Genomic DNA, 27,346 nt, shown 5'->3' on the forward strand with positions numbered 1-27,346 from the left:
AACGAACCGTCCTACAATGGAGTGAAAGTGCAGGGCTATTGCCAAGATACAGGGTGCGGCACGTAAAACCGGCCCGTAAAGTGAACACATAAAACGAAATGTAATGTATTGAATATGATTAACTACAACACATAAATGAAATGTAATGTATTGAATATGACTACTCACCTTCACAGCAGGTGCTGAAAGTGTCCTCCGCCCACTTCAACACACGTGTGAGCACGATTGAGGAGATTCATATATACCCTTGTCAGTTCTTGTGTTGTAATGCTATTGGTGACATCCTGGATCCTGGTCTTGAGTTCTTCAATTGTGTGTAGATTTGTTTCGTGTACTCTTCCCTTTAACAGTCCCCATAAGTAAAAGTCACATGTGGACAAGTCTGGTGACCGAGGAGGCCACAAGCCTTTGCTGATTGTCCTCTCTGGTGTAAACATCTCATGCACAAGGGACAATGATGCAGCTGATGTGTGGCATGTTGCACCGTCCTGCTGAAAGTAACATAACTGACGCTCCTCTTCGGTCAAGTGTATATAAAATTCCTCCAGGATTCCCATATACACGTCACTGTTCACTGTCGTCTCAAAGAATATGGGCCCAATAACGCGTGTGGCGGAAATGGCACACCAAACACCAATCTTCTCATCATGCAAGGGTACCTGGTGGATTGCGTGTGGATTTTCTGTCGACCAATACCGGTTGTTTTGGGAATTTACGTACCCAGACAGGTGGAACCACGCCTCGTCACTCATGATGAGCATTAGTGGATCCAAGAAACCACTGGTAACATTGCTCAACAGCCATGAATAGAAATGCACCCTCTTCTGCAGGTCAGGCTCCTTCAGTTCTTGCACAACACTTATCCGGTACGGTTTTAACTTCAGTCCCCTTAAAACACGTCTGCAACTTCTCTCACTCGCATGAACCTGTTGACTCAATCTCCTGGTTGACTTTCGAGGACTTCTTGTCATTATCTCCTCCACCTGCATCTTTAATTCAGGTGTGCAGACAGATGGTCGTCTGTTCCTGGGAGCATTTTGAACCGATCCTGTACGCCGCCATTTTTCAATCAATTCCTGAATGGTGCTTTATACTGGCACAGAACGTCCTGGAAATTTCTCCCGAAACAAATTCTTTGTTTGCACAAAAGATCCAGTGAGAATGAACCCTTCAACAATGGCAACACGCTCGGGTATCGAATACGGCATTATCACACACTGACACTCACCCGGCTTAACACAACGAGGCCTTTTTCTCAACTGGTTTCGACAAGTTTCACTGGCTGCGGCTGCACGTGACTGCTGCAGGTCACGTAAGTCGACCCGACCTCGACACGCCATCTCTTGGTAGGAAGGTAGATTATTTAAGTGTTGCCAAAAACACAATATACCAGAATATTACGACGGGCCGGTTTTACGTGCCGCACCCTGTACATTCTGCTCACATCGAGGACAACACATGGTGATCCCGTGGTTTATCCTAAGGTAGATGAAACGCCAAAATTGAACATACATAAACGGATCAGCCTTCTGTAAAATTCCTAATTCCTGTACATATTGTTTCAATATTAGTATTATATCTATTTTTTCTCTTGTTTTGCAGGAGGATTGGGACGTAAGCCACACGGTATATGGTGCTTTAAAACACTTCGAGGACCTCGTGGAAATGACAAGGCTAACATTAGTAGGACCAGGTTCCAGGGAGAGATTGTCCGAAGCTCTGGACACCATTGTGGAACGAACTCAGGACTTTACAGATTCCGCTTACACTAGCCACGAACACAGGGAAAATATTCTTCTACTCTGTGATCGATCGAAACTAGAATTAAATCAACTCCTTCGTGCAGGGGTAAACATGGTAAGTATTTATGGTTTCTTATGTTCAGTAGTACTTCCTCCTGTCTGTTTGACTTCCAAACTATGCTATGCATAAGAATACGAAATGTTATAGAACAGTTATGTACTGTATGTCCGTCTATCTGTAGACAAGTATCAGAAACAATAACAGATAACGGGTTTGTTTTTTAAATGTATTCAGTTTCCCAGGAATAGGTTCCAACTGCACTCTTACCGCTCTATTCAAACCAGAAATGGTAGAAAGTTACAATTTATGGCTTTAAATAGTGGTTGCCATAGAGCAAAAACGGTAGTACATAATCAGATACCGAGGAGCTGTTTTTTTTTTTATATATAGATTCAACGGTCGTAAAACAGGTTGTGTCCCTGCTATTATCTCTGTACTAAAACCGGAAACAAAGAAGTGCTACAACTTCCGGTTTCACTATTGATTACCACAGAGTTAAAGGGATAATAGGTAGCTAGAAATTGCTTTTGATATTGTAATATTCGGTAGACTAACGGTACACTAGTTTTCCCTTACTTTTTTTAATATAAAGGTTTCTATACAGTTTGTGCACAAGATTCTAAATAAATACATCTATAAAGGTTCTTTCCTCTATAATTGGGCCCCCTGCCCATTGCAGCTCGGAGGTTTGAAGGTTGCTAGTGAAAATGACTCTGTCCTTCAGAGCTGGGTCTGAAAGAACCTCCTACCCGTTGCAGCTCAGAGATAAGTTTAATATCTCCTGCCTGTTGCAGCTTAGAGATCGGTAAGGATATCTTTTGCCCGTTGCAGCTCAGAAGTAGGGCTAATATCTCCTGCCCGTTGCAACTTTGAGAGATAGATAAGATATGACCAATTAACAACTGATGTCTTGTGCCTTGAAGTGTCCGTTTATATACCCAGTCTTTGGAGGCCTAGCCTGTGGAGATGTTGAAGGGGTTCTCTTCGTGTGTCTTCGTGTTCCATCGGTGTGACGGCATCTGACGGCTGCTTGCAGGTACTTGTGCCGAAGCACCTGGTAGGGATGCTTGCAGTAGGAAGGGATATTGCGATGTGGATTCAGGATCCTAAGAACAGATTCTATCTGAGCTCTTCTATTAAAACCGAGCGTGATAAAAGTTTGCGCAACTTGTGGTTTCAATATTGATTCTGTAGGAGACGCTAAAACTGTAGGATACGCAAGGAAACGACCTTTCATATGGATTCAGTATTGAAGAACAGGTGCAATTTCATTTTATTGAAGCCGGAACGGTTTCGATATTGAATTCCCATGGTTTGGAGCCACGTAGTTTCACATTCCGGAAACAAAATTCGGAACCCATTTGTTATTGATTGAATTAAAAAGAAAAAATCTTATTGTCTTCAAAATAATTTACATCTGTATTTTACTTAGGCTATACTTACGTAATCCAAGTATTTATGTGAATGTGTGGCCATATTCGCTATAGACTGAAATAGTGTGACGTCACATCCGTCTCGTTGCCATGGTGATCGTAGTTTTATTTTCTAAACAACATGGCCTGAGAACCTAAGTACAAAGTGAAAACAGTAACGCGTTAACTTCCGGATTGCAAACATTAGAGTAAAAGCAACACTTGTATATGTTTAAAAATATTCAATAAATGAAACTACGAAAAGATAGAAAAAGCAATCAATTAGGTAGATAATCTGTTAAAATATGATACGCGTTGAAAGTGAACTGTTTCCCCTGATATCGTGGATTTTGTGTAGCCTACTTATACATTTGGATGTTACGTTAAGTGTCAATATACTTAGCTTATTTATTATTGGATATTAAATTCAAATAATGCTGGAAAATTTTTATTTAGTACCATCAGTATCACACATTACATTACAGAAATAGTGTTTAAAACTTATGCTGAACCATACATAATTGGATGTTTTCTTGTTGTACTATCCGTATATATTTTTAAAGTAAGTAGGAAATACAAGGACAGATCCTATGCATGTTAACCGATCAGAAATTGGTCCTGATTGAAAATTCTCAGAACAAATATGTTTGTTCTATTTTCACTGTGCCGACAACTCATCAGTTTGTTCCATAGAGTTTTTACGTTGGGTATAATTGCTTTTGTTCATTGCGAATTGTGTGGTAATGGCGCTGGCATCACTTATGCAATTTCTATCTTGTCAGATTACCTAGAGATGTGGGCCCAGTAGAAAAAGGTTCCTTATGTGTTACTTCGTTAATTGCTAAATTTAATCGTAAAATTTCTAAATAGTGGACCCATATTCTTAATCTGTATTTTTTCCTGCCAACTTTACTTTGTGCTCAAAACATTCTAAAATTATTATTGTTAACTGCGTACTCTTATTAACAGTATACTTCATAGTATTCCTATCGGTTCATGCATTTGTTTAGAAAAAAAAACATGGCGATCACCATGGTAACGAAGAGGAAATGACGACATCACTATTCCAGTCTATTGTCTTTGAAATATTGGACTGATTTGGCGGAACGCTGGGGAATTGAATGAATAGTTCTTTCGTTATAATTAATACAAAATGAGTACCTCTTTAGCCATAATGTTACAAAATGAGTACCTCTTTAGCCATAATGAATAGAAAATGAGTATTTCTTTAGCCACAGTGAATACAAAAGGAGTACTTTTTTAGTCATAATGGATACAAATTGACTACTTCTTTAGCCATAATGAATGAAAAAATCGTCAGATAAACAGTGTGTGTTTGTTTTGAAAAAATGATAGCAGCTTCATTGTAGTTATGCTAAAATTAGGGAATAGTTTGAACATTTTTGGGGATTCAACCCCCATTCAAGAAAGATTTGTATGATCGAACAGACATGTTCAGTGTTACATCTTATTGTTGCAGAGATATGCTCATAAATTCTTCTTACAACAAGAATTTTAGGAATGATTCCAAAAAAGGGATCAAAAGATTGCGATCTTGGCCACTAATTAGTTTTTGAATTAGGGGCCACAAAATACTTGAACGCCCCCTAAATCGAGTTTTAGTATTTTTACGGAATAAGCACATCATACTGAGTAAAGTGTTATTTGGGTTTGGCTACACTGTATATAGTTCTCCAGATATAAGGCGTACAAGAAAATTTTTGATTAGAATATATTGAATCTTTTGATCCAAAAACAGCAAGACGTGCTTTTTAAAGTAGGGGCACTTGTGATAGAATTGTTAGAATATTAAAACATGATGACGACCCTGATAGATCGTAGAATTTTTCGAATGTATTACAATTAAAAATGGAACTGATCCTAATTTTTATTAGTCATTTTTTTGGTCTGGTGGGCTGACATTTAAGTTAACAGAAGAATATCAATACTCGCTCAACTGGAGTAACCAGAAGTCTTGGCCCCTGCTTTTTTTTTTTTTTTTTTTTCTCGGTCAAACATCGAATAGTCGGCCACGTATGTGATGTGGCTTTATTATGTCCTTCTGTAGTTATGAATAAATTAAATGAATTTTTATTCCTTGCTAGTTGAGGGAAACTTCTAATTGACAATTGGTGAAGTTCCCTCGGACGCGTTGTCACGAAACCACAGAATGAGACATCGGTTATTCGTATTTGTGATTATAGAACCTATAATTAGTAAGTTACTTCTGTGAAATATTATGCTATATTCCAATCGATATGTTTCATGCTGATACCAAGCTGTCATTTTTATGAGTTTTAAATACCATTTTTGACCATGTTTAATGCTTTGATATCATGCAACGTGCGGAGTTTCGAGGTTGCTCTCTCGTTGTGAATATAGTTCATGTTTGAGTTAAGTTTAATAGTAATAAAAAAAAAAGTAGAGCAAAAAAAATGAGGACGTGAATACACAGTCATATTCTCTTCCTTTTCTTTATTTCTTTTTGTTTGTTTTCATCCAACTCTTTTTTTTCCTAAAAATTCGTTCCTTTTAAAATATCGTCTCATCCATTTCTTTTCGAACCTCCTATCGATTTTCGTTTTATTATCCTTCATATAAATCGCATTTCTCTCCTTCTTTCTCTCTCGCTCTCTCTCTCTCTCTCACACACACACACATATATATATACATTCATTCATGTCCTCCTCCTTCCCTCCCCTCGCGTGGAATGTTTGATGATGCAAATCAATAGAGCATCTGGTCGAAGTCGGAATTTTCAGGAAATACTCCACCACTCTCCTGCTTTTCCTCGCGTGTAGATGGAGGAATCCTTAAGACTTTCGGATGCCAACTCGGCAGAAAATTCAGCTTTTTTTAAAAAAATTTCCATCTTCTTCTTTTCTTTTGCTGACTCTTTTCTCCATTCTCCCATCATCTTCTCCATCTGTTGTTACTATTATTAGTGCTACTATTAGCAGTAAAATAGTCAATTGAAAATGGTCTCTTTGTATAACTAGATTAAATGGTCACCACACGAACCGATATCCACACCATGTGATGCTAGTACCAGAGAGGGAGAGAAAACAGAAGACTGTCACACCCATGTGAACGTTTCACTTTCCGAAATCGATCAAATTGAAGAGTATGAGATGCTTCCAAAGGAATGATTCTCCTATATGATAATGTACGTTCTCATATGACTAGGCTGCTACCAGCTGGTCAGAGCATCAATGCAACTGTGTACTGTTAGCAGTTGAGCCGTGTTCAAGAAAAACTCAAAAATCTGGAGCCAGCACTTCTGAATCGCAAAAGGATCCTCCTGTTACAGGACAACGTTAAGCTCCACGTCACTAGGATGACTCGGGACACCATTCTACGCCTTGGATGGGAAACACTATTGCATCCGCCATATTCCCCCGGCCATTGCACCGTCCGATTATCACCTGTTCCATTCCTTGGACAATCACCTTAGAAGACTCCAGTTCAAATCCCAAGCAGAGATGCAAAATGCACTTAATACATTCTTCGCTTCACGGTCCACCAAGTTCTATCGCGATGGAATACATGGTCTTCCAGAACATTGGCAGAAGGTCATCGATGCTGATGGGGACTATTTTCGATCATCCAGTACGTCTTAGGTGACATATCGATGTTCGAAGGTGGTGGGTGAAAAATCTTGGTTATCTTTATTGCATCACCCTTGATACAACCTGAATATGACCCTACATGATTTATGCAATTTTGGTTGAACTACTCAATGAAGCTCGACTTGATTTCCGAAGGAATGATTTTCTTGAATGACTATATCGCTTCTCAGAGGACTAGGCTTGTGCAAAACACTCAAGAAGTTCAAACTGGATTGCATGACTCTTCATATACCTGGAGATGTCCCTGTGTTTTTGTAAAATATTGAGTGAACGACTAAAAGAGGTCCGGCTTGCTTTCCAAAGGAGTGATTTTTTCCTTCGTAATGCTTGTTCTCATAGGGCCAGAGTTGTGTACAATCAAATACTCAAATAATTGAAACAGAAGGAATTGCATTCGAATTGCAAAGGTAAATCGAGTATACCTTTGTGTGCTTCGGATAGTCAACCTCTATTGTGACTTGTTGCATTTTGGCTTTTCCCGCGTGATTCAATTCCAGATTTTGTGTTCCCATCCTCGCTTCTTCTACACTTTTTACCCATTCTTTATTTTTGTCTTGTCTGTTCATTTCGAACGCTTCATTTCCTTACACATTCCGGGTGCCCGCTGTGGCCTCCTTCAATTGCCTGAAAATATCTCATTTTTGCTCTAAATCCCACTCCGCTGTAGCTCCTCCGGAGGAGGCCATTAGTAGTTATTATTTTGTATGATCATGTTTCGTGGACTGGAGCTGGGAGTATGGATATCGCTGTTGGTTTTATGTACGTCACTGTTAGGAGCATGGATGCCATTAATAGGATTATGTATGTCACTGTTAAGAGTATTGGTGTCGCTGTTAGGATTAGGTACGTCACTGTTGGAATATAGATGTCACTGTTAGAATCATATACGTCACTGTTGGAGTAGGGATGACCGGGGCTAGTTGACGAACTGCATATAACTCCTCCATTAATTAACATAATGTGCTGTTGCTGCTATCATATAAGAGCGACCTGTAGATGCTGCTGCCACCTTCACACGGAATTTGTAACTTACGGATAAGGACGTCTATTAGATAAAAAGTTTTTTTTGACAGTCTGAAGTATTTTTTTTTTTTTTTTTTTTTTTAGTTCTCCGTTACATCACAGAATCGTCACTTCTTGGAGTACAGAGGTAATTAATATAGCATTAGTTAGATCCGAACGTTGCTTTTATGAATATTCAAATAGTAAAACGTAAATGTCAAACAATTGCTGAGTAATTACGACTTCTTGCACAACATGTGCTTGGGGTTAGTTGGCGTACAGTATTTGGAGCTGATTGGCAAGTGCGCCAACCAACCCCATGTGGAATTTTATGTTATTTTACTTTTATTGTTACGTTGTTCGTTTTATTGTTATGTTGTATTATTGTTAGAATAATATGTACGTAGTGGATTACTGTCAATATTTCGAATTCGAGATAAGTCTGGATTTGGGCTCTACTACCTCTGAAATGCAAATGAAAACTGTAACCGGCTTGACGTCTCTGTGTCTGTCTGTCTGTCCATAGATATTTCGCTAACGATAACTCGCGTAAAATTGCATCAATTTAGTTGAAATTTAGTACATGTTTGTGTTAGTATCGACACAAGACATTGTTTTTGGTAGAATTCGGACTATTAGGCTACTTCCGGAAATAAAGAGCGCTTAAGTATTATTGACATGAAAGGTTCGTCCATTTCTGAAAGCTGGCTGCAAGAAAGAATTTCGTGCTAATTGCAGAAAGAGAACACCAGCTATCTTAACCGACTCGCCCGTAAAGGATGCCCTCGCTGAAAGAGCAGCAAAGTCAAGGTAAACCAAAGCTGCTGCTCCTTGCACTGAAGCAAAGAAAAATCTTTTTGGGAAGAAAAACAGAAGAATGGAAGACAGACATCCAGAAAGAACAAGAAAAAAGAAGAATCAGATGAAGAGGAAGATTTCTGCCTTGTGTTCTTAGATGCATACACCAACAGCCGTCCAGGCGAGAATTGGATCCAGTGTGTGTCTTGCGGAGTATGGACGCATGTAGAGTGCACGGATGATTCGCCATTTTACACATGCCATAACTGTGACTCTGAATTTTCTGAATAGATCTAATTTTCAGTTGTTCAATTCTCAGTGTCAAGCATAATTTGTAAGTGCTCTTTTGTTACAAAAAATATAGGTCTAGCTATTGCTTTTGCTTTCTTTGTGAAAAGTAGGAAATAAACTGCGTTTCTTGATAGTTCAGTTATTTTAATTACATTTTGAAATGAAGAATTAGCCTACATCACATCCTATTAAAACTGTTGTTTGACAATCTTGTATCTTTCGATGACATGACAATTAAGCTAGAATGAAAGAATTTTCATATTTCATAATGCTATTTCTTTTAAATGTTATGAATAAAAGCAATTTCAAAATTCAAACAAGTAGCTTACTTCATTGCAATATATGTCGTTGCCAAATAGTATGCTAAGTACTAGTTGCCAAATACTAAGTATGCCAAATAGCCCCGAAATGCCAGCCAACCAGCCCCTTACGAGGGGCCGGTTGGCATACTCCATTTTAAGAGAAAGAAAAATGTATTTCTCGAAAACCGTACACTGTAAAAAATTGTTGTTATTTCAACGACATGCCTATGTGTTAACACTATTGTGTTAAAATATAACACAAACAAGTGGTTAGAACAACTTGCTCTCCATTTGGAGTTGTGTGTCAAATGTCGGTAGTTGAAATGACACACAACCTGTGTGTTAAATTAACACAAGTGTAGAATCTTCGGTGTTGTTTTCTGCGTAATTGCCAAATATGTTGGGCATCTAATTATAAAGGCTTATGAATTGAAGCTAGACAAACACAGTAGAAAGAAATACTTAAACAAATCAAGATATACGCAAAATTCATCTCCCACATTTGATGCATTTGTTGCTTCTTTTTCTAAGCGATTGTGTACTAGAAGCAACAAACGCATCAACTTTATTAGATGGCACCTGGCGCCGATCATTTGAAAGTGAATATCGGAAGAACTATAAAATAAAGTAAAAGATAAAAGTCGGCAAGGGGTATCATAAAGGGGAGATTTTTTTCGATTATTTTTTTTCAATATCTCGCACCATTGGCAAGGTTTGAGCCTATTCCGGTTGGAGATTTTAATTCATGTATGATCAATGTTTTCTTTCTTATTCATCTTAAACTGGAGAAATGGTTATCCTTTATTTTTCATTATCATTTATCCATGAAGCAAACTCCAGAAAGATATACTAACCCCATATACAAATGTGTGGTGTTGGAATGTATAACTCGTAGGATATGATGCTTTACTTTTTTCAAAATTTCAATACTTCGTGTACCCCTAAAATGTAATAAAGAAATAGCAGCCACGTTTTTTTTTAATATTCAATTAGAACTGAATAATCGACACAAAATTTGCAATCGATCAGTGAAAATGGCATCTTTGTAGAGCTTGTGGTTTCTGAGGTACCATTGTCAAAATAATTGGACACAAACATATAAACCTAGCTTTTTAATATATAGATTATTATTCTTATACACAATTATCATGAGGACACAATGTCTTCACCATAGTACAAGTTTCGCGGAATTAAATTGTCATTTCATATATGCAAGTAGGATACAATTTGTGTCCTGCCTCCATATTTGTTGGTGTCCTTCTTACTAATTCCGCGTTAAAACCAAATGATGGCAACGAGTCTTATATAAATTTTGAGTTGTCGTAAAAGATTTATTGAAGGCGGTTGTATAATTTGAAGTAAAGCTAGTGGAAAGCTTTGTGCCTCATTCTGTGGAAGCACCGGGTTTACGTCTCTTCCTTAATCCCTTGGACGCTTGCTTCTGCCTTTATGAGGAAAATGAAGCAAGTCAACAAAATAACGGTTTTATGGTTTTAAGAACTCGACGTCCCCAGCCATTTTCAATAAATCAAAGGATTCTGTGTTGGCTCTACGTAGAAGAGGGCCTTCTCGTGCGAGTTGTTTCTCTAAAAACGAGCCTTGTCATGAGATGATGTCTTGGCGGTGGATTCTTTTTCACCCACGTACAGTCTTGTAATTAAGACTGCGAATACACAAACCGTGACGGGCATAGAGGCACACTCAACAGTAGAAACTATGTAGGAAGTTTTTTTCTTCTTTTTTTTTTCTTTGAAAAATCATGACTGTCTCTCAAGTGATCTCAAATTAAGTATTTAGTTTAATATCCCATGTTTATACTTTTATAAGCTAAATGAGATTCTTACGAAATTTAATAATAGCATTTCTTTTTTTAACGAAAGAAGTGTCCAAAGATGAGGCATATACCAAACGATAGATCCGATTAAGCTGAACAAAAGGATATAGATGAGTAAAAATTCTCATGCGTAGTTTTCGAAAAAATCAATTTTTTGTAAACTTAAAAACTGATACCGTACGATAACCATTGATTTCCTCCTCTTCCTCGTCCTAATAAAAATGTTCGTTTCTTTGGAGTGATTGTCCCCTTTTAGTCTCAAAGCTATATGAAACTTAAATCTACATAGGAGGGCATGGTGTATCAGTGGTGGAGCGCTTTCCTTTGGTGCCTGAGGTCCCTGATTCGATCCCCGGCCAAATAAGTTTGTAGTGAACATCATCGTGTCCGTGGGTTTTCTCGGGGTGCTCCCGTTTCCTCCCACATTCACATTCCATCACACGTGGGACATTAGAAATGAAATGAAATCTTTAAGTTTTACGTCCCACGGTTATGCCGGTTAGGCTAAAGGAGACGATGATGATGAGAGATGAGTGAAATGGTGGAATGAAGAAAGTGGGAGGAAACGGAAGAACCCCGAGAAAACCCACGAGCACGGTGTTTGTCCACCACACGTGGGACATTAGACTGAAATATATACTAGGTGAGTCAAAATTAGTGTTTACAAGCCAATATCTCGCGAACCATACATCAAATAAGAAAAAATATTAAGAGTCAATGTACAATACAGACAGGCCTAAAAAGATGGGTCAAACACGTGATCCTAATTGTGTACTAAGCTGTTTGGTATTTCACGATCTATCAAAGAAGGTATTACTCGCCCTATGTTGCCATTTGAAAATTCCACGTACACCTTTCCCTCCAAAATGTGGGGGGAACCTCGTGTTTAACCCATATTTTAGGCCATCTGTATTGTACATTGACTCTTAACACTTTTCTTACTTGATGCATAGTTCACGAGATATTGGCGTGTAACACTTAATTTGAACACTGCGCTTTGTATCTGAATGTGAACCTATTTTCGGCGACCATTTTGAAACAGGCTTGCCCGAAATCAAAACAAATTTTGTACTAAGCTGTTTGGCTTTCTACGATCTATCAACCAAGGCATCACTCAACCTATATTCTTATTTGAAATTTTCAAGTTGGTTCTGGGGCCCCATGATGGGGGCCTTAGGGACACCGCAACAATATCATTCTACGTTCCCTATGGCTTTTTCCTTTTTCATTTTTTTGTTTCATCGTTTTCTACTCAGCCGTTTCTGATTTATAAGAACTGGAAATTTTATCTGATACAGGACCATTTTGGGGGGCCATTTTGAAAACGGTGACCCATATCAGAAATTTCCTACAAAAAATATTCAATTTACAAAGCTCTTTCGAACGAGGTATCACTCAACCTATGTTCCCATTTGAAAATTTCACGTACTCCCCCTCCCCTCCCCAAAATGGGGTGCGGGGGAACCACTTGTTTGACTCATTTTTTAGGCCCCTCTGTATTGTACATTAACTCTTAATATTTTTCTTATTTGATGTATGGTTCGCGAGATATTGGCTTGAAACACTTATTTTGACTCATCCTGTATGTGTATATAGTTTCATTTCATTTCATTTAAACTTACGTATTAATGAGGAATTTTCGGTGCTACAGGAACGTTATTTCAGTCTTTCAAATGTCTGTTATACAGTACTAACTTTGAGAATTTGCTTTTAATGCAGAGAAAGCATATGAACACTAACGAAGATTGTTTTAAATGTAAATCTCTGTGACTATTCTAATTTCTTTTACTTTTCTTTACCTTGATAACAACAATTGAAAAGAGGATTTGTTTCTTTCTTTTTTAGGAGCAACGGGAAAGTAACTCGCCAACCAATGAACTAGAGACTGCCGTCATAGGTTTATTAAGGGCAACAGCGGACCTAAGACAACAATTACAACAAACAACAATGGAACAAATTGCTGACCTTACACCTGTGACTCGAGCTGGTCAAGAGTTAGTTGGGGCAATTAGGAACGCTGCTTTAGCCTCCGACACGGAAAGGCTAGAGGAATGTGCGGATCGCTTTCATGAATATATGGAACACATTTTAGAGGTAAGCTTTCGTCTTTAGTTAGGTGGATTTAAGGCCTCAAGCTATGACATGGAATCTAAAATTTTCACTGTTTTTAGTTGTTTAGTTTCATAAATATTTCTAAACATTTTGCATTTGTTACAAGAATATTAAAGATAATGAAGAATGTTTAATTTAGAGATTTACTTGCTGGGTTGGTTTAGCTTTATGTTATGCAGTACCTAAGAGTCAAAGTTTGTTCTACCACGTACATGGTTCCGAACTTGAATACTATATAGCTAACCGGTGCATAGATCATCGTACAAGACCACCCATCTTGCACAAAATAAACTCTTTCTTATCACATTATTCTATCCGTAAGATACCAATTCAAGATTTATTTATTTACTTATTTTTTGTAAAAGACTAAAGAAAATCATATTTTCCAAATGTTATTTAACACTTTATTATTAACTCCCGGCGTAAGCATGCGCGTGCAGATAGTTCCACTCCAAGTGTATGTATGTCTTTATGTATGGTACTTTATTTCTTGGTAAGTACTGACCTTCTGGTTTAAGGGTTACAATGAGTGAAGTTTGAAGGAAATGACCTCCTCTGGATTAGAGTACTTGTGGAAATAAAATTAAAGTAATAATAGTTATAATAATAAAATGTTAATTTTAGACAAGAGTGTACACGTACAATCTCCTATCTTCCTTTCATTCTCTTTGTAACTTTTATTGAGCCAAGCAATACAGATATTTAGTTTTGCAACGTTTCGTCACCATAATAAAGCCTTCTTTTCCGAGATCCTACGGCTTGTTGTGCTTACAGTCTGGTTATACGGTTAACATATTTTTCTTTTGTGCAAGAGACTTAGGCTTGACTCCCGGTGGGAGTTCATCCAGTTTAGATTTCCGTATGAGCTGTAGGTTCACGTCATGTAGCCCTGTGCTAAAAAGAAACTTTAAACTTTATATCAATCAGTCAATCCTTTGGATAGTCTTTCTTTTAATACAATCCGGAAATACTTTCATTTTAAATCAATCAGTCAATCCTTTGGATGGTCTTTCTTTTAATATAATCCGGAAATACTTTCATTTTAAATCAACCAGTCAATCTTTTGGTAATATTTCAATAGATCCAGAAATACTTTCATTTTAAATCAACAAGTCAATCCCCTGGATAGTCTTTCTTTTAATACGATCCGGAAATACTTTCATTTTAAATCAATCAGTCAATCTTTTAAATAGTCTTTCAATACGATCCGGAAATACTTTCATTTTAAATCAATCAGTCAATCTTTTAAATAGTCTTTCAATACAATCCGGAAATACTTTCATTTTAAATCAATCAGTCAATTCTTTGGATAGTCTTTCTTTAAATATGATCCGGAGATACTTTAATTTTAATTCAATCAGTCAATCCTTCGGATAGTCTTTTAATACAATCTGGACATACTTTCATTTTAAATCAACCAGTAAATCCCCTGGATAGTCTTTCTTTTAATATGATTTGGAAATACTTTAATTTTAAATCAATCAGTCAATTCTTTTGATAGTTTTTCTTTTAATACAATCCGGAGATACTTTTATTTTAAATCAGTCAGTCAGTTCTTTGGATAGTCTTTCTTTTAATATGATCCGGAAACGCTTTAATTTTAAATCATAAATACTTTCTTTTAATACAATTTGGAAATACTGTCATTTTAAATAAATCAGTTAATCTTTTAGATAGTCTTATAGTACGATCCGGAAATACTTTCATTTTAAATCAATCAGTCAATCCTTTGGATAGTCTTTCTTTTAATAGCACTCGGAGATACTTCCACTTTTTCTTTGCTCCATCTTGATACTTTTCTCTTCTGCAATGTGCATTCCGTGCTTATGGTCAGTTCTTCACTCCAGCTCATCGTAAATGCTTTAATTTTCCTTTATTAATGTATTTATTTTTGTTTTCTCAACAGTGTGAAAGTAAAAATTAACAATTTAATAATTAACATTATTATAATTTGTAGGTTTGTAAATTAATGCGACATGTGGCTTCATCGGATACGCTTCAAGTCTCAGCGAAATACACTGAAATCAATCTTCGAATATATGGTCCACAAGTTGTCACCGCTGCTCATACGTTATCATTGCACCCTACTTCCAAAATAGCTAAAGAAAACCTTGAAGGTAAGAATACAGTTTAATTATCAAGTATAGTAATATTTTATTTTTTATTTTATTTATTTATTTCTTCTCTTTTACAATTTTAATCTTTGGGTTAAGGAAATAAGAATGTGAAAATGTGGTTTCTGGATTACCCATTATTTAAATTATCATGTGAACCTTTCCCATTTCACTTCATATTACATTCTTCACGTGAGATGTAATATCCTCAGATTCCTCACGTGAGAATAAGACCTCTTGCATGTTGTCGAATTCCGCGTCATGTAAGAGTGACAGAGGTGCCAACTTGGAATCAAAACTCTAATCGAGCCAAATGGAACGGAATAGAAAGATGTGCACATAGACTACTTCACGAGGTGATTCGTAACATCAAAAGAAGACAAAAAGTCCTCTTGGATGGTGCATTGATGTGCACATCTTTCTATTCTGTTCCAGTTGTCACGATTGGAGTTCCGATTCCAAATTGGCACCCCTGTCACTCTTACCAATGCGGAATTCGACAACATGCAAGAGGACTTTTTATCTTCTTTTGATGTAACGAATCACCTCCTGAAGTATGTGTACATCTTTCTGTTCCGTTCCAATTGTCTCGATTCGATTTTCGATTCCAAATTGGCAACCCTGTCACTCTGACACGATACAGAATTTGACAATATGCAAGAGTACTTTTTTTCTTATTTTGATGTGAGAAATCTGTTCCCAAAATATAGTGACACATTTTTTGTAACACCCTGTATACATATTTTTGAAGAGTGAAAAGTCCAAAAGTCTATGTCCCCATTCTAACACTTCCTTCTGGGAATATACAAGAATGAGTTATAAGTATTGTAATATTTTCTCAATCCGAATAGCAGGCACGTGTATACGCCATAATCGAATGTAAGTGTAAGGTCAAACTAGCGCAAGAGTTACTGTAGCAAGCCCAAGAGTCGTGCTATTGAACACGTATGGACTCCATCAGTATCTTCAATAACTTTTTGGTGGCAGTGGCAATAACATGCTCAACATAGTCTGATACGTGATCTGTTACTGTATGAGTTCGGACTCGAGCATAACGCTGCAACAACAACCCGAAACATGCGCCATGCGAAAGGAGAAGGTGCAGTGAACTACAGCGCAGCAATTTATAGTTTCCAGAAATTTCACGCAGGTTGTAAAAATGTTGAAGATCAGTCACGGTCCGGTCGCCCCAGGATAACAGATTCTGAGGACATATTATTGAGGAGAATCCATCCACCAGCACACGACGATTGTCAAATCAACTCGACATTGTCCCAATCCACAGTAATACATTACCTTCTCGACGTTGGAAGAACCGTTAGGACCTGCTGCATTGTGCCACATGAGTCGACTCCTGCTCAGACCCAGGGATAGTGCATATCTGCCGATAACTGCTGCAAAATCCGCGTGGTATGCGTTTGCTGAAAGATTGCCACATGGGACGAAAAGTGGGTGTAAAATTCTTCTTCGTTTCACATTGACCATTAAACTAGAACACTATTTACTTCATTTCGTCATTTTATGTATAATATAGTGCTTTGTCACAAAGTGGGCAGCTTTTTTAGTTAATGATCTTCCAATTACAGCGAGCGACAATTTTTTTGTTATGGGCAAGAAACTTGAGCTATTTTTGATATCAAGTATAAACGTAACACTGCTATACAAAAAAAAAAAAAAAAAAAAAAGTACTGTGCAGCGAACCCCAGGGTATGGATTCAATGTATTTTGTTACACAGAATCTAAATTTTAAAATTCCAGGACGATTAACTGTGTTAATTCCTTTTAGGGCGAAAAATTTGAGCGATTTTGGAAAGGGAGGACACACATTCTTCACCTATAAAAAAAATGACGAGGTCAATCATCTGGGTTTTCGAAAGTTGGATTCTGGGTAACAAAATACATCCAATACATACCCTGGGGTTTCTAAATTTGGATTCTGTGGAACAAAATACATCCAATACATACCCTGGGGTTTCTAAATTTGGATTCTGTGTAACAAAATACATTGAATCCATACCCTGGGGTTTCTAAATTTGGATTCTGTGTAACAAAATACATCGAATCCATACCCTGGGGTTTCTAAATTTGGATTCTGTGTAACAAAATACATCGAATCCATACCCTGGGGTTTCTAAATTTGGATTCTGTGTAACAAAATACATCCAATACATACCCTGGGGTTTCTAAATTTGGATTCTGTGTAACAAAATACATCGAATCCATACCCTGGGGTTTCTAAATTTGGATTCTGTGTAACAAAATACATCGAATCCATACCATGGGGTTTCTAAATTTGGATTCTGTGTAACAAAATACATCGGATCCATACCCTGGGGTCCAGTGCACGGAACTTGTATTTATTTATTTTCATGTGTGTGTATGTGGCTGTGTATCAGACTACATAGCTTTCAGTGGATAGTGTGGGCCATTCAGCAATAAGATAGTCGTTTAAATATGTGTATGGTACTCATTAAGACCAGTAAACTGTAGGGTGTGTACTGCAGCTGGCACTGCTTTCCCTGGCTCTCGTTTAAGCAACTACTTACAATGTTGACCCAGTCAGGCATATTTCGGCCAATCTGTAAGTGGACTTCTTCATTCAACGTACGAAACTCCACTATCTGAAATAATAAGGTAATCACTCAAGCTTCTTATGTGGTATACTTAATAATGGTCTTCAAAACTACTACACAGAGAGATGTTTTGCTCAAACGTCATCTCGACACTAGGATTGGTACCTAACAGTCTCACGTTATTATAATCTCAGAATGTGCGAAAAGTTAGATGTTTCCTCAGTTCGGAAATAAGATGAATCAAAATAGGTTAGATTCATACAGCAACTCATAAGTAACGCAAGAAATCTTACACTAGTACACCTTTAAAATACATGTTAATACAAGCGTAAGAATATTGGTGGATTTCCATTGAGAGTTTATTATTATTATTATTATTATTATTATTATTATTATTATTATTATTATTATTATTATTTTGTTTCGCCTTTTCAAGTCAGTGATTGTTTCTTCTGTATGTGAGTTAAGTCTAATTGCATATGATTGTTATGTGGTCTATTTTATTTAATAACAAACGTTCTTTTTTTTTGTTGTAGTATTTGCCGATATGTGGCAGGCTTTGATGACAGATGTCACTACCATAGCTCGTGAAGTTACTGAATCATGTCGGGGGCGTGTTCCTGAAAAGCAAGTGTATATGTCGCTTCCTCGACCTGGGGTATGTACTTATTATCTCAGGTAATATTTTAAAGGTTACACTGCTTTACTTAATATGTAGTATTTCAGCAGATCTCGATATATACAGGATTAGTTCTTAAGGTCTATGAGAACGCAGTTTCCAATAATATTCGTTTCTAATGATTTTCACTTATAAATATGAATATAATCCCTGCATATCGAACGCACGTATTGATGTAGCATTCATAAATAAAGTGACTAGTTATCTCACTGTGAGTGGAAGTGCTGAGCTCATATGTCTTGCTGTTCTCAAGATTCCTCATTGGACGCATAAGTGCCCGCTTTCGTCGAACTTAATACTGTCCGTTACTTGTTATTTCACTGTAACTTTAAATAGATACAGTGAAATAATGGATAGTGATGGAATATGATTATTCGTCCGTAAATGAGAGATGTCCGTTACAGAAAGGTTACGTCGATCACACATGATCATTTATCCATAAAAGAGAGGTATCCGTTACAGAGAGGTTAACTCTGATGAGACATGATTATTTATCCGTAAAAGAGAGGTGTCCGTTACAGAGAGGTTACTCCGATGAGACATGATTATTTATCCGTAAAAGAGAAGTATCCGTTACAGAGTTTACACAAATTTTGATTACTTACAGATCACGATTGATTAAATACAAAGCCTTTTTTTTTTTTTTTAAGTAAGTACCGTTTAGAAATTCGGCTGCTGCAGCGTTGCGCTCAGCATGCTGCGTTGTGTACCATCTGTTGGCAAGCTACAAGCGCCATTACGGAAACATTCGACCATGTTTATGTTTGTTTGTGGGTAGTTAAAATGCCTCCGCCGACTGTGACGTACGCACTGTGGTTTGTTTTCGTATCTTAAAGACGTGAAAGCGGTTGAAATGCATCGCCAGATTAGTGAAGTGTATGGATCTTTAGTCCTTTAGGAATCTGTAGGGTTGCCAGACGTCCCGGTTTTCCGGGACAGTCCCTGTTTTCAATGAAATAATTAAATGTTCCGAAAAAGGCTTTCGAGACGCCTGTTTGTCCCGGTTTTCGTTCTTCATTGCCACATCGCCACATATCTTGTCGAAAACTCCAAATTGTGCAATTCAAACTACGCAGGATAACAGAGGGAAATAGCCATCACTTAATAAAGGTCCAAAAGACTTGATCATTGATCACATTGAATCTTTCAATACTTCGATTTCACACTATCGCCGTGAACATGCGCCTTTTGTCCAATATCTACCTAGGGATGTGACTATTAACCTGATGCACTAAGATTTTATTATAACACATCCCAAACTGAAGACCTATGAACTCTACCGACGTACGATGCGTAAACAAAAGATTTCTTTTGCAAAATTGGGCGGTGAGGAATGTGAAAAATGTGAAAAGTTTAAGTTACATGAACATCATGAAAGCAATTTACGTGACCAGTGTAATGTTTGTGAATCATGGAAGGTACATAAAACTTTAGCAGATTCACGTGTGCTTTATCGCTAACATGCTGAAGGGAAATTCAGTGATAGTGTCGTTCGCTTTTCTGGTGATTTACAGAAAATATTGTTACCACGAATTGGCACATTCAGAAAGTATTATTTACAACTCGTCTCATAGCCTACAATCAGACGTTTGATCCAGTAGGAGAGAGGTCTTCACTAAAGCCATATGCCCTTCTTTGGCATGAGGCACTTACGGGACGATGTAAGGAAGATATTATTAGCACTTTTTTTGTGTTTCTCACCAAGCAGAGAGATTCTTCTTCAATTGTCTTGTGGCTCGATAAGTGTGCAAGTCAGAACAAGAACTGGTTTTTCTACAGTTTCCTAGTAAGGGTGGTCAACTCCAGTGATATACAAATCAGGGAAATACACATAATTGAAGGGCCAGGGGGAAGAACGCTTTCAGTCCAAAAAAAAAATCGATATCTCCAACACCAATTTTATAATTTGCTGTAAAAATAAGTTTTTCTTTACATATATACAATATTTACCATGATATAAACTTAAAACTATTTTTCTAACAATGTAATTGCAATGGTTATTTAATGAATATCTCTGGTTCTTTCCCCTGACCCTTCAATTTATTTCGAACCAGGTCACTCATTCATGTCAGCAGACAGTTTTCACCATCTCTTAAAAAGTTGAACTATCTTTTAAATAGCAGAGAAAAACATATGATTTCGAAGACTTCGTTACTGCAGTTCAACAGGCCAATAAAGGCCATGTGCAAGTTATCAGCATGGGTGTCAATGACTTTTAGGAATGGAAAGATTATTCTTTACAAACCAAACTGAAGAAAAATACTCCTCGGATGTATTTAAAAGACACCGCGAGTGCGAGGTGCAAGTTAAAGCAGTGCGAGGTGAAAACAAGCTCCTGTACAAAACACCTTACAAACCAGAGGAAAATTTTAAAACTCGCACTGCTTTCTTGACAAAGAAAGCATCTCGAAAAAATGGAATGTGTTTTCCAGATGCACTGAAAGGACCACGAGGTTTCCCTGCAAGCAAGACAGACAATATTTTGGTCACCCTGAAACAAGTCATTCCAACAAATCGAAGAAAATTTTGGGTAGAGTTACCAACACGTAACAATGCAAACTGAACTGGATGAGAACATGTTAGTTGAAATTGTAATTTACAAACTAGTTTTGAGTTAAGAACACCTTTCTTTTTCTGCCAATTGTGTTTATTATGGTATTATTTATAATGAAATCCAGTGTTAGTGTATCTCTGCGTTATCGGAGAATAAAGTAATTTTTACATTGCAAATATCCAGCCTTATATACGGCGTTTCATGCTAAACTTATAATGGTTTTGTGCATGCCGAAATACGGTAAGCAACATTTTTTCTAATGTTTTTTTTATGATTCCTTCAGACTTAATTTCCATTTTGCTATCTTTAAATGATTTCAGTACACTTTTTAGTAGAGTGCTACGTGAATTTTGTTAAGAGACTGGAAGCGTCAAGAGCAAAAACTTTGATGCTCCGTTTTCTCAATTTCAGGTTGAGTGTAGATATGGCACTCTTGCTTAGCACAGGAGTATAGCCTGAAATTGGTGTCCTGGTTTTTCGTATAGAAAATTGGCAACTCTAGGAATCTGGTCACTTTATTATTATTATTATTATTATTATTATTATATATATATATATATATATATATATATATATATATATATATATATATATATATATATATATATATATATATATATATATATATATATATATATAGTAAAAGAAAATCTGGTGAATTAATAAACCCTACATCTAACAAATTTATTCTTAAATAAGTTGTAGTTGATAATATAAATAACATTAAATATTAACTCTAAAAAAATAACTATGTTATAATTTTTCGCATAGCTTTTAACAAGGCATTGATGGACAGTATTAAAAAAAATGTAATTCTTACGTCGAAACGAAGAAAGTAGACGATGACCTTAATGTATGGAGGCTTTTTGAAGGCTCCGTAAAATATTCTTCAAGTAATTCTAATAAGAAAACTTATGTATAAAGGGTGAGTTACCACAAATATATTGTTTTTTTGGAGCTAAAGCACTGTAGGGTATTATATAACCACTGTCCCTTTTATGTATCGTAGTGTTAAGTTCGTTAGTCACTACACTTCACTAATTAATAGTTTTGTACACGTATATTGTAAGAATTAATTCAATTGCAAAATTTATATATATACTAAACACAGAGTAGTTTTGTGTTGTGTGTTCTTGGTTAAATCAGGTGTTGAAGGAAATCGTATAAATTTGGTTTTTATTTGTGTGCATTCGTATACAAAATATACTTCGCAAATTATTTGACTTATGCTTGTCTGGACAGATCTATAAAACTGTCTCAAGGAATCCACTTAAAAGACGGCTTTGCATTCAGTCGTATTAAAGAAAGTTATCTCTGTATTATGCCCCATGTTTAGTTTCTTCTTAATGGTTTAAAAGGAATTGTTAAATACCATAAGGAAGTTTACGACTTAGTTCCTTTTAAGTTCTTCTTAATGCTCGCGATCACTATTTCCCATGTAAATACGAAAAGAGAATGGATGTCAGAAACTTTTAGCATGTTTAAACAAATTAATATGAGATATTTTCCTAATACGTCAACTAATATGTCACAATGCTGACCTGAATGCAGTGGTGCTATTCAGCCGGTTCGGGCGAACCGATTGTTAAAAATTTTGAGTTGGCAGAACCGTTTGTTATACCGAAATAAACCTACATATACACATCATCATCATCATCATCATCAAGCCAAAACGTGAAAGAAAGAAGTCAAACAAAGTATGTGTTTAAACCTGGCAGAACCCATTTTCAGAATCCGAAAATTAAACTATGCAGATTTTTTTTTTTTTTTTTCGATTGTACTAATAAAATTTTCATTTGTCCAGGATTTATGAACAATTTATACCAAAATCAAAATGGGCGGTGGCAACTTCACGTACCAGAACCCATTTTCGGCAATCGAAAATAAACCATGAAGAACAGATTTCTATATCTTTCGTATTTCTATTAGCATAGCAACTGTGTGCATTGTAAATTCCAGCTGGAGAACTTGTAGAATACAAATTTTCACAGCAAAAACAATTGACCTATTTGAAGAACATTACTTTGCTCTGTACATACGAGAAGATTAATGGAGGGCGGGGGGAACGGTAAATTTTATTTTAAGTGTCTTTGTTCTTAGAAATTCTTACAGCTACAGGGTTAAATAACATCTCTCAGAAGAGATATAGAGGTTTATTCCTTGATCTCAAATGCTCAGATATCAAGAATGTGAACTGGGAATATGAGTGAAGCAATGAGGGTTATTTGTATTTGAAACTCATACATAGCATTGTTAACAATTGTCGATCCATTGCTGGATGAAGATCTTTTAAATACTTTTTGACAACCATCTATCTTGGATAATTCATTTCCAAGATATTTTCGTCACACCATAATTTCATTGCTGCGTACGTCGCTACATGTCACAAAAGAATTATATCTATCTATCTACCTATCTGGGACCAATGTTCTGGGGGGGGGCATGGATACGTTAGGAGGGGCCAAGTCATTAAACATTCTCCTTACAAATTGTTTTTTGTATTAATAATAGCATTTTGTATTAAGGTCTGGAGGGGGCTACAAAATGTTTAGGAGGCCAGGCCCCCTGGCCCCCGCTCTGGTTGCGGGCCTGAAAACCATCCTGGAGGATGAGCACTCGAGAAACGTGTTCGAAATATCGATGATACTTTGAAGAATTTCGGTTGTCCTAGGAATACTTGCAGGTCAGTATTGTGAGATGTTTCTTATATTGCATTAGCAATAATATGAGATATTTGAGGCCGTGTGCGAAGAAGTGCTAACTAGTGCAAACCATTCTGACGGTTCCTACAGAAGAGTATACTTTTATCTATACATATATATAAAAATGAAAGCGACCATGTTTGTAACTTAATAACTCTTGAACCACTTGACCGATCTCGATCAAAATTTCAACATAGATGAAGTTCGGGCCTGGTATGTTTTTCTTATCATTTTACTTTGACGGTGCAAGTTTGGGGAGGGAAAGGGGGAAATACATAAAAGCGAAAGTGACTACGTGCCTTAATACTGGGTTGCTTTTTTATCATTTCACTTTGACGGTGCAACTTAGGAAAGGAGAGGAGATATATATATCGTAAAATGATCGAAAATGACCGACATTAGTGTTGAATCCATAGTTTCCGGGGTTGCTGAGATGACCAGTGACATATCCAACGCCGTTTAAGTCCAAATTCAGCCCTCGAAGTTGGGGGAGAGGGATATCTATCTATCTATATCTATCTATCTATCTATCTATTATATATATATATATAAGTTTTTATTTCAACCCAACCCAGCGAAAAGAGTAATCAACACTACACTAGCTCTCTTATAATTTCAATTCTACTCCTCGTGGCCAAGCGGTTAGCGTACGCGCCTTTGGTGTGGGAGAATCGGGTTCGATTTCCGTCAGGAGCTTATGTGGTTCAGATCCCACATTAAGCTGTAGGTCCATCTCTCATATTACCTCGGTGTTGTAATCAAATCAATCAATCGCTGCTCTGCAATCTTCTTCAAGGGTTGAACCCAGATGAAGTTTCGAGGAGGCAGTATCTTCTTATATATTCTAAGTTATGGATCTTTTTTTCCCACTAATTTCAGTTATCTTCATTAACAGTTAAAACTGTATTATGTGTAAAATAACTGTTATACTAGATAATGTTTTGTAACAGATTTCTTCGGCAAGATAAATGTATTATCTTTTTTTCTGTAAATACACTACACTTATTACGTTTACAGAAAAAAAAAACTAATACATTTATTTTACATAAGAAAACTGTTACAAAACTCTAGTACAAGAACTATTTTATACATAATTTAGTTTTGACTAATATTCAAGTTATACTGAAGTTATTGAAGAAGTATTCACAACTTCAAAAATATATAAGATGACGTGACACGTCAAAGCCTCATCAAAATTCATTCCCCTGAAGAAGATAAAAGAGTAACTATTGAAATTAAAGGAGGATCGCCAGTGTAGGAGCACGTCAAAGTAATGAGTACTTGTAACCTAATGCACACTTATAGAGCTTCCCGTATATCTCGGAAATCTGAAGGCGTATCCCTCCGATGGCGTAAATCCCGTATATCTTATGGCGTATTTTATTATACCATAAGTAATATGCGGTAATTTTTTTCTAGGCTATACATGAAAGATCTTAAAATCAACTATTAGTTCAGTTTATAAATCTTGAATGGTCTTCTGTCCAAAACAGCTACCATATTCATTGTTATTTCGTTATTGCAGGGATGTCCCCTTCCGAGGACTTGGACGCAATCTTCCAGATGTTCTATTCTCTCCCAAATTTACTATTCTTCTTCCAAAATTTACTGTTCTTTCCCTCAGATTTACTATTTTTGCCCCCAGAATATACTATTCTTTCCCCCAGATTTTATTATTCTTTGTTCCCAAAATTTGATACCTTTCCCCCAAAATTTACTATTCTTTGCCCCCAAATATACCTTTCTCCGTCTGAAATTTTATATTCGTCAGTTTGATTGTACCATTTTTAATGAAAAATTATGTCCCCCCCCCCCCAAAAATATTATGGGCGCAACTACACCGTACACCCCGCCTGTGGACATCCATGGTTATTGATTTGAGAAAATGAGAGAAAGAAGTTGGGAACATTGTGAGGCGATATAAAATTGTGATTTTGAAAGTAATTTCAGTACGCAGTATTATGTACTTCCTTTCTCTATAAACAGAATTTCTGATATTTTTAAACGAATTGTTCATTTTCGAGTTATTACCATTTAACCGAAATGAATTCCAAGTAAATGGTGATACCCTCGTACGTACGTGTACCTTTTCCACCTGATTTAGCCATGAATTTGTTTGTCATGAACAGTTCCTGATTTCCTTTGTAGTTTGATTGGTATTCGTTTTACTGGTTGCAGAAACATGGGACGACTAGCAAGCCACTGAAACCTGTGCGTCTAGATTCAGAGGTAAGAGAAACACAGCCATCAACAATTGGCACTTTGAACAGTGTTAATAGTTTTCGTACTGCATGCCGCCTGTTATTGTCTATTTCATTTTGAACAGGATTGTAAAACGTCTTTGGAAACGAACTCATGCTCAAACTCTTACAACTAAGCATCGAGCTATGCTCATCTCAACTCAGGCTTATTTCTTATTTCAGCTGCTTTCAACTTGATGTCATAAAGTTAAATATATATATATATATATAAAATTACAGTCTGAAAATATAATGCTAAAGATGATTATAAAACATTTTAAAAAATTAAAGAAAAGTGTTGACAGACAAGAAAAAATTATTCCGACCAGATGGATATAGTCAGTATATAGGTTCCAGTTGCTCTCTCTATTTATGGCTTTTTATATATAGAAGTACAAAAAATCCGTGTTTCCAGTGGGATTCGAAGCCAGATCACGCATACTAAAAGTACACACACCGCTTATTCAATCACAAAGGAGCATAGTAAAATTCGTAAGGAAATTTAGAGAAAAAGTTGAAGAAATATTAACTGCTCATGATTTGTATACCTGGACTGCTTTGAGATTTTCGCGCAAAAAAAAAAAAAAAAAAAAAAAAAAAATCATTTCTAGGTGTGATCGCCAAGTAGCCATTCAAACAGAGTATCTATTATTTCCATGTTTATAGTCCCGAGCAGGAACGTACACAGGGGTGGGTCCTAAGGGTGAATAGGGAAATGACAGAAATACGTTTATCGTGAGGTTTTATGTTTAAACATGACATCTACAATTGCCAGGGACAAAATGTCTGTTTGCATATTCATATAATTTCGTATTTAAAAGCTAGAAATATGTGTTTTTCGGAATGGAAACAAGGAAGTAGTAATTGTTGGATTATTTTTATTCAGGGATTATTTTTACTTATTTATTACATGTATTCAGTTTAAATTATAAATTTTATAAGTCTTCCTATTATTCTATACTTCAAATAATAATAATGCATTTAATACTTTTTTGAACACTTTTGCAAAATGAAGGTACTCGTCCCTACCCAGGTGAAAAGGTTTATCAGTCCATCTCTCGTGTTAATTGCGTTAATACTATCAGTGCCGTGCCAGGAGGGAGGTCGAGCGGGGCGACGGCACCGAAGTAAGGGGGCGCAAAATTCGGAAGAAAAAAAAAGAAAAGAAAAAAAAAGAAAAGAAAAAAAAGAAAAGAAAGAAAGAAAGAAAAAGAGAGAGGAAAATTTACTTGGAATATTTTAGATTAGTACAAACTAGTATGTACTTAAATCCTCTTTCTGCTTTAGGAAGTGGTTCTATA

At 36.4% G+C, this 27,346-nt stretch overlaps 1 protein-coding gene across 3 annotated transcripts in view; it reads left to right on the forward strand.

Moving 5' to 3' along the window:
* Positions 1–27,346, forward strand: part of alpha-Catr (alpha-catenin related) — a 791,894-nt gene that overhangs the window by 718,531 nt on the left and 46,017 nt on the right. For all 3 annotated transcript variants that reach the window (XM_081755693.1, XM_081755675.1, XM_081755683.1), the window contains 5 exons: positions 1,603–1,857; positions 12,917–13,165; positions 15,141–15,300; positions 18,407–18,528; positions 25,984–26,034. In XM_081755693.1, the coding sequence (XP_081611819.1) occupies positions 1,603–1,857; positions 12,917–13,165; positions 15,141–15,300; positions 18,407–18,528; positions 25,984–26,034 (837 nt within the window). The remainder of the gene's footprint in view (positions 1–1,602; positions 1,858–12,916; positions 13,166–15,140; positions 15,301–18,406; positions 18,529–25,983; positions 26,035–27,346) is intronic.

The sequence above is a fragment of the Thermobia domestica genome, chromosome 1 (assembly GCF_964235325.1).
Source record: "Thermobia domestica chromosome 1, izTheDome1.hap1.1, whole genome shotgun sequence".
Lineage (NCBI taxonomy): Eukaryota > Metazoa > Arthropoda > Insecta > Zygentoma > Lepismatidae > Thermobia > Thermobia domestica.